This window comes from Cibotium barometz, chromosome 50 (genome assembly GCF_041138505.1).
Source record: "Cibotium barometz isolate CiBa-2024 chromosome 50, ASM4113850v1, whole genome shotgun sequence".
In the NCBI taxonomy this organism is placed as follows: domain Eukaryota; kingdom Viridiplantae; phylum Streptophyta; class Polypodiopsida; order Cyatheales; family Cibotiaceae; genus Cibotium; species Cibotium barometz.
In genome coordinates this window covers 35,676,404-35,685,681 of record NC_141095.1, presented here as the reverse complement: position 1 = coordinate 35,685,681, position 9,278 = coordinate 35,676,404, and the positions used below count along the sequence as shown (strand labels likewise).

At 42.3% G+C, this 9,278-nt stretch overlaps 1 protein-coding gene across 1 annotated transcript; it reads left to right on the top strand.

Annotated features, from left to right (window-relative positions):
- Nucleotides 1-4,015: 4,015 nt before the first annotated feature.
- Nucleotides 4,016-5,736, top strand: LOC147610068 (protein RETICULATA-RELATED 3, chloroplastic-like). Its single transcript, XM_086787005.1, has one exon. The coding sequence runs from the start codon at nucleotides 4,107-4,109 to the stop codon at nucleotides 5,334-5,336; it is 1,230 nt and encodes a 409-aa protein (XP_086643131.1). The 5' UTR covers nucleotides 4,016-4,106; the 3' UTR covers nucleotides 5,337-5,736.
- Nucleotides 5,737-9,278: the final 3,542 nt, after the last annotated feature.

The window sequence follows — 9,278 nt, the reverse complement described above, 5'->3', positions numbered from 1 at the left end:
TTGCTATCCATAGGAGCCCAGTATAAAAGTGCCTTCACCACACGGAACCAAGTTCTAGTTCTTCTCTGTTTGGACAAGGAACATAGAATGCGGGGAAGGGAAAAGAGAGAATGTAAGGGAATACCTCCACAAAGGGAACCGCAAGGGAAATCATAGAATATATCCTTTTTTGCAAATAAGCCTACAGCCTCAAGGCCAGTAGGTTGGGAGAGGACAAGTGCCATTGGAAATTGTACAGCCGAGCTCCATAATAGGGCAAGAGATCCTATACCATGAAGTAGAGGGTCTCTTGCAACCACCTCCGTACGTTCCACTGCCACGTGAATACGCAAAGGATATGATGAGGATGGCATTCAAAATGGGAGGGGGGGTTGCAACTAGCATAGCACCTAGAGGCTCACAACTAACAAGCCAATCCACATCTCAAGGATGATAACCAAATTTGATGGAATTGGGGATCCCATTCAGTACCTAGAGAAGTTTGATCAAATTTGTGAGGCCGTGGGATAGATTGATGATCCCACACCAAATCTATTCATTTAGACTTTTCCTTGAAGGAAAACCAGGCCAAAGGTATAACCAACAGAGGCCTGGCATGAAGTACCTCTACATCGCCTCTCACTTCCCATGCCGCCTCAATAAGTTACTGCCATCTGAGTTGCCCAAAGCTTCCCATCACTTAGACCTATATCTGGTTGTGGATCGGTCCTAAACTAACCATATAACCTCGGCCACCAACTCCATGGGGCGGATCGGTCTTGAACTAGCCACATAACCTCGGCCACCAACTCCATGGCGTATCCTGGACCATCCACTTTCCGGTAGTAACTTCACCCCATCAACTTGGGTGACTCAAGGACACGGTCAAGGGGCGTATGTTAAAACCACTCCGTTGGTTAACATAGTTTTGCCCATTCAAGGCACTTTGCCATTTTATCTAAAGCGAATAGGTACTTATCTTTTGTAAGATGGCGTTGGAACATATAAAGTGGCCTGATGTTAACCACTCCGTATGTTAACATGGTTTTGCCTACCCGACCTACCTTAAGGTGCTTTTCCATCTTACCTGCACGAGAACAAGCACTTATCTTATCTTTCGTAAGACAACACTTTACCATCTTACTTGCACGAGAATGAGCACTTATCTTATGTTTCGTAAGACAACACTAGAACATATAAAGCGACCTTACTCTAAGCTTAATGTCAAATAGAGAAAGTCTATGAACTTAGTGTACATACTTACTTAAGACTAGTAATTGAGGCTGAGGGAAGGAGCCACGAGAGAGAGAGAGAGAGAGAGAGAGAGAGAGAGAGAGAGAGAGGTTGGGGTTGGTTCAAGCTCCTTAACAAACCAAATATATGACCAAGATAAGAATAGATCATAGGAGCTTAAAAATGAAAGGCTGATTGGCCTAAGCCTTTAAAGACACGTCTATTGTTGAACATGCCTAAATCTCATGGAGAAGGACACCTATTTTTGTTCTTTTGTGGGGAAGGAGCCACGCGTGCGAGAGAGAGAGAGAGAGAGAGAGAGAGAGAGAGAGAGAGAGATTGGGGTTGGTTCAAGCTCCTCAACAAATATATGAGCAAGATAAGGATAGACCATAGGAGCTCAAAAATGAAAGGCCAATTGGCCTAAGCCTTAAAGGACACATCTATTGATGAATGTAGATATGAGGAATCTTGGAAGAAGCTTTAAACCATTTTTTATGTAGGTATGAGGAACTCAAGTATCATCCTTAAATAGAAAACTTCACCTTGGAAAATCAAGTAAACAATAATATAGACATTGATTGCTTGAAGTTTCTCATGCTGAAATTTAAATTCTTTGCGAGGGATGATGCTATTAGAAACATTCTCCTCTCTATGGCTATGGTAAAGGCTTAGAGATTGTCTTCTTCTAAAGATTTAAACTCTTTACAATCTTGCTTAATAAAGAATGAAGGGAGACTTTGAAAAACTAGAAAGATATGTTGGCATATTTAACATATTTTTTGGTTAGTGCTAAAGGACAAGAAGGGCACTACTAAGTTGTGCACAAAGATTGTTGGAAGAAGACACATAACATAAAGCAATAGTTGAAGAACATGAGCCTAATGTTCGAGAGAATGTGGAGATTTAAAAAAAATTGATACGAAATTGGCCTATACCTCGAATACCTCTTGTAGATCTTATAAGAACCTTTTAATACTTTTTGGCATCATAACTTGTTATATGAGATTCTAAATCAGTGAAATTTTTTAATGCTTGAGTGTGATGGTGGTGCATTATATATAATATATACCATGGTTTTTTGCAAGCTCATAGATAACTAGAGTGATGGCGCAATCAATTAATCATAAGTGATTCTTAGGCTTAACACCTCCTCACATCAAAGTGACAATGTTAGAGAAAGCTAAGGTTAGACCCTCACACTAAGTGCGAAGGTTGTAGGTGTAGAGGTACCTTGTAGGTGATTAAAAAGAAGCTTTACCTTCTATGAAAAGAACTCTTGATCTAATCACAAGGTAGTTATTGTCTCAAATCTTGATCTAATCACAAGGTAGTTATTCTCTCAAATCTTTCCATTCTAGAATTTAGGCAACCTCAACAACTATTTTTTGATCTAATCACAAGGGTAGTTATTCTCTCAAATCTTTCCTTTCTAGAATTTAGGCAACCTCAACAACTACTTTTTGATCCTTTTTTTTTGTTAGGCTCATGTCACATCTGTGGGCTCACGTCTCACGTCTTTGAGGGCTTATGTGGATGGCTCATGCCTATAACTTATTGCATAAGACCACTCCATCTCTTCTAAATTTGACTTGTTTACCTTCACGAGCACTCCATTGCAACACACAACATTGACTTAAATATGTCATCCATCTCAACCAAGACATTGGACTAAGCACACGTCTTTGGTGCAATTTTACCACAAGAAAAGGGAAGATTGAATTTGAGTCTCTACAAAAAAAAAACTCCATGGCTTAGATTAAGGTAATGTATCAATTATAATTTTTGAAATGTCAAGTAAAATGCTCCCTTAATGGTGTTATGCATGGAAAATACCAACAAGGGCGGCTATCCTACTTGCTTCTTTGGGCTAATGCTACCTTAGGGTGGCCTACAAGTGATGCATTGCAGGAGAGGGTAGTGAAAGGAATGCCATTTTAGGCTTGCACCTCATGTCGGTTATGGCGAGAAAGAATTAAACCCGGGACTTATGTGTTCGTGGCATTCTCCCTTAACCAACGCACGACAACTTCCGGCTCCGGGTCACAAATGTTATGCACTATATCTTATGTGCATATTCAAGCTATGTACATTAAATAATTAATCGGGTGCTCCCACACCTGATTAATTATTTAACACCTTAGCCTACCCTAAGGTCATGAGGCCTTGGTGCCTCCTTGCTCTCACACCTCTCTCATCTACACACAGGCTACCTAGGCTCTACCTCGTCTAGCACAGGCTGCCCAGGCCTTGCCTTGTCTAGCCTAGGCCTGCGTCGTCTATCGCCTTGTCTAGCACGAGCCCTACCTCTAACATAGGCCACCTAGCCCTCCTTCGACCACAAACTGTGCAATCCCTCTCTCTATCTCTCTCTCTCTCTCTCCCACGTAACCCCTCACTCTAGCTATGTCTTATGAACCCCTCCCTCGCGCACATATTGCATCTCTGTCTCTCACGTAACTTGAGAGAGAGAGAGAGAGAGAGAGAGAGAGAGAACCGGCCAGAATCCTCTCAAAAACATCACCTCAAGACCCTAAAAATAAAAATAAAAATAAACATCGCCCACACATATTCCAAGGGTCCCCACCTTAGAAAAACAAAACACCTTACCTCCTCCTCGCTAATTAATTAAATTCAAAAACGTTTGGTATATTAAGGCCTTAGCACAAAGTAACACATTGGCTTATAGGTATAAGGTTCCTTGAACCTAGTCATTATTTATATATTTACTTATTTAGCTGTATATTTTCATAGAATATTTTCTAAAGAAAAAAAAAAACACAAAAGGGCGTGTGCATGTGTGTGTAGAATTCAATTCACTGCTGGGCTAAAGGTCATTTCTTTCTCTCTGCAGAACAAGGCAAGTTGGTGAGAGGGTTTGAGTAGAAGCTTTCATGGCGGTACAGTTGCGTTCTGTGGTGCCTTCTTCACCCCCTTTCCCTCGCCTGCTCCCGCCTGGATCTTCAACCTCTCGCATAATAGGGCTCGCCCACGACAAAGGAGCTTGCCTTTTTACCTTTTCCACCGGATCTGCATCAGGTAAGCGTCCTAGTGGCTTCTCTGCTTCTTTCTTTTCATCTTCATCACTATCCTCGCCTTCTACCATAGTCGCGGATAGCTATGTAGCCCGAGAAATGCCAGAATTGGGTGAAAATGGAGGCGATGGAGGTGGGTCTTTTAATGGGCACGGTGGTGATGGTGGTAATGGTGGTGGGGGAGATAATTATGATCAAAATGGCCAAGGGGGTCATAGCCATGGTGACTCTGTTGGAAAAGGAGGCCTCTTGGGTGCCTTTTTGAAGGGCTGGAATGAGAGGGTTAGTGCAGATCCGCAGTTTCCCTTCAAGGTTTTGATGGAAGAAGTGGTTGGAGTTGGTGCTTGTGTCATTGGAGACATGGCCTCAAGGCCCAATTTTGGGTTAAATGAGCTTGATTTTGTGTTTTCCACCATTGTTGTTGGATCCATCTTGAATTTCTCTCTCATGTACATGCTGGCCCCCACCTCTGCGGCGGCATCGGCTGCCACCACACTGCCTGCCATCTTTTCATCATGCCCACCCGGTCACATGTTCGAGCAAGGGGCTTACTCTGTCCTTGATAGACTTGGCACCTTTGTATACAAAGGAGCTGTCTTTGCAACGGTCGGCTTTGCTGCAGGCCTCTTGGGCACTGCCATCTCCAATCTCCTCATTGGCATGAGAAAGAAAATGGATCCGAGCTTTGAGTCCCAGAACAAAGCACCCCCGACAGTCTTGAATGCTGCCACATGGGCAATTCACATGGGGCTCAGCAGCAACTTGCGGTATCAGGCTGTCAATGGGTTGGAATTTGCGATGGCCAATGTCCTACATCCGGCTGCATTCAAGATGTCCGTTTTATGCACCCGGGCTCTAAACAATGTGTTGGGTGGCATGTCGTTTGTGGCACTGGCAAGGTTGACAGGATCTCAGAAAGCTGAGGCAGCAAAAGTGCCTACCCTTGAAGTCAAGGTGTTTGAAGCATCTACCACTCAAGCAGAGGAGCCAAAAGCCTCTACCAGTGAGACCACGCCTGTGGACAAACCAGCAGATGCAACAAAAGAAGCGGGCATAAACGTGCTCAAAGAGGATGATGCCGCTCAATGACTTGACAGCTTCGGTTAGATTTGCTGAAATTACTGCAGAGAATATACCCTGTCTCCACAAAGCCTTTTCAAGCTTTGGTTTTGGACCTGCTACCCGTTTCCTTGCAACACACAACTTTTCTAATGTAAGCCTCATATTTAGCTGTTTTGTAGATGTGAATGCAGAAGAATGGACTAATCAATATGAAGAGCACATAAAAATGTAGCAAATGGAGGATTTTAATGTTGTTCCCTGGTGTAGAGCTAACAGAGTTCTCAAAGTGAAAGCTTGGGTGATACTGGAGTTAAAAACTGGCCATACCCAACCTCTTGAACTTCTTTTGCCCAAAAGTTTTGATAGGGGCATAATGGATCATTGCGATGGATATTTTGTCTTATGAAATAATGATGGTTTGAGTGCATATGGAGTTGCTGTAATTACCATATATCCTGCTAGTTCATGGTACATGTTCTATTGTTTGTGAGAGAGTTGCATGAGAAATTGGGACATGATTCATAGCACATTCATTGTACTTCGCAACACCTGAGGTGCTGTAAAGGTTAGAAGGTAAGGTGTTATAAGGGTTAGAAGCTGTTTTGCAACATACCCAGCAGGAGTTTTCCAGTTTGGCTAACTCGCCTTGGGTGGTGCATTGCCAGTCTTACTCCCCTCCAGGATCTTGTGATAAAAAAGACTAAAGACTTCTCGATTGCTACCAAGTGGTAACAGTTGGGTAGCAACCATGTATGCCAAGAATATGGTGCAAGCCTCTGAATGACTAGAAGCTCTTGAAAAGTGTGTACTTGTATGTAGAGTGATTCAAGCAGAAGGATTGATTCCAGCCTCAAGCGGACTTAAAGTTAGCACATGCAAAATAAGCACGCTTCACTTGTATGTGGTGAACGGCTTTCATCATTTTAGACTTGATTCTGTTTGAAGCTTGAATTAGGACTTCACTGCAGGAGCATTCGAAGCATGGAAAATGCTAAGCATTTTCATTTTCTGCATGAAGTGGTTGTCGAATGGCAATGGTTTTTGGCTAACGTGAACACAGAATCAGTGTAACCTCATCAATTAATGAAATAGCAGGAAAGAGTAGGTGAACACACTCAGATTTTTTAAAAATTGAAGATTGATGTTGGGGGCACAAAGACAAATTGGGCAGTTAAGTACATTTATGTGCTCTTCTATCAACATGCCAATTTAAATGGGCACTTCGAGCCCGCCTGCCCTTCAGAGCGTGGAGTATCGCGCATTGTCATACGAATAAACAGTATAAGCTCATCAAGGCAGCACTCAGTAGAGAACATTGCTGGGAGTCTTCCATTAACATTGTGGTAGGACCAACTGGCTCAAAGACTATGTACCCACTTATGTCCAAGCACTTAGTAAATGACATGCTAGAGAGTGACAGTACTTCTCGTGAAAAGCAAAAATTTAGAAGAGGAGAAGGAACAAGTAAGAGGGTTGCATTTGAACTTCTTTGGGACTAGACTGCAGCAGAATTGGTCACTCAGAGGGCTTACATTCTTGTAGCTTTTTAATGTTCTCAACTTGATGGTGCATGTGGAATATATGTGGTGATAGTATATGCTTAGGAAGTAGTTGATCACATTTATGACCAAAAAGGTTAAGGGCCTCATCTTGTCATGAATGGGCATCCATGCCACTCCTGTCAAAGTTTTGCAAACCTGAAAGCAGTTACAAGCAACGGTGGCAGTGATGCGTTGCTATTTTGCACTCCCTTGACCCCATGTAGATGATGCTTAGATAGCAATTTTTCTTTTGTTTGTTGGCTTGCCGGCCTTAGAACCCTAAGGTTAGTGTTTTACACAAGGGGGGTCTTTTTTCACATCTTGGGCAGCCCCCTAGCCTAAGTGGCGGTTCACACACTTTTGCAATAAGAGAGTTGAAGGTGTATAGACTGAGTATGGGAGGGTGGAACTTTGCACTTGTTAGGGATTCTTCTCTTGCAGGCGGGCCATGAGTCCAAACAAACAAACAAACAAACAAACAAACACTTTGCTTGGATAGTGTTCATGCGAGAGCTTCTCTTAGACAAGTGGCTGTTGGTTTGAGTATGGATGGCATGTTTGCTTATCGGACCGTTGAGCAGCTAAGTCATGAGGTGCTTGCAATGTGAGGGCACATGCATGCGGTATAGGCCGGGAAGAGGTCATGGCTTGAAATGATGTAGCGGTAATACCGATGTCTTTGGTGTTATAATACAAGGGTAGGGTGTCGATGCTGAGATACCATAGTATGGAGGCTTCATGTGCTTGCTTGGACAGAGAGGGGAGTGTTTCCTAAGGTTCTAGCATGTAAGGTCATCGTGGTCCGAAATAATTGGACAATGTTATTGGTAGGTGTTGAGATCAAGAGGAGGGAACTTCCATGGGAACAGGGTCATCACCTTTAAAGACATGCCAAACATAGAGGATTCTACAAGGCTTATACATTGCGGTCAATGACTATCTTGCAACCCTCTCCTACCATGACTTCAACACCCACCAATAGTGATGTAAGGATTGTTGAGATATCGAGCTCAACTACTGCTACGGACATTGATGACCCGTTTGGGTGATATCATCCGCACTTATGTCACTAGCATGGTTGGTGAGATTATGATTGATATGCCATGCGTAGGCGACGAGATACGTGACATCCACTTTGGAGCTCATATAGTCGGCTTCACACTATGGACCGACCATTGTATGTTATAGTAAGAGAGTACTCTCCCTTATTATTTGTACTCTTTTCTCTTTTATGTTAATGGTTGTAGAGAAGAGAAGAAGATAGAAGAAAATCTAATCATCCATCTTTCTCGTGTCTTGTTGTGTATGTATGTGTTTGCTTTCAAGGAACTTAAGCTCTCCCTCTCCCCCATATTTTCTTTATGGTATCAAAGCTCCAGTTCGTGTGAGAGCTAAGGAGGCAAGCAAGAGGTAAGAACAAGATAAGCAAGAAAATAGTACTACATGGATAAGGTATTTCTATCTCTTTCCCTCTTTAATTTTGGAGCAACACCTTCGGTAGCTATGAGAGCTACAGAGGCAGATAGGGAAGCCATAGTCTTAGATCGAGGCATTCTCCAGGGTGAAGAAAGAGGACCATATTGTGTGATGAAGACCATGTTGTTTTCTATAGGCACTCTGTGAAGTGTCGATTTTGATTGTATATGTCCAATTTTTGGTTCGGTGCAAAGTTGCAGCACAAAATTTAGGTGCAGAAAATCTTCGTGTTGTAGGTATTGGTGGATGTATGTGTATGTGACTGGTTCACATACAGTTGCATTATAATAAGTTTACAATACCGCTGTAGAAGGTTATAGATTTGTGCAAGTACATACGCTTTTTTACAAGCATTGTTTGGTAAATTGTTGCAAGTAAAGATGTCTCACAGTCTATTATTATTGTGAGTGAGAAGCTAGATAAGAATAACTTCCATGCATAGAAGTTCACGATGACCAATTTTTAAATGGGAAAAGGATATTGAGAGTTTATCAACATGTGATAAAAAAGAGTTGGAGATTGTTGAAGAAAATTTGACTCCTCAGCAAGTGCGGGCATATAAAGGATGGCATGAAAAAGCCAGCAAGATATTGTATTGGTTGTCTGTCAGTGTGACAGATTCTATGATTATGCATATACAAGATGCACAAACACCTAAGGAGACTTGGGACACCTTGGTGAAGATGTACAGCACCCAAGCTCGGAAGATACAACTAGAGTAGGAGCTACATAATGTGACCAAAGAAAAGGTGAGTATAAATGATTACTAATGGGGATTAAAAGACTTGCATATGCCCTTTCTTCTATTAGATCACCAGTAGATGATGATGATATGGTATCCGTGTGAACTTGAATGGTCTTAGCAAAGAATACAGCTAGTTTCAGACCTCCATTGGAGTTCGAGAGAACTTTCCTGATTTTCAAGAATTGATTGCCCTTCTCATCCGTGAGG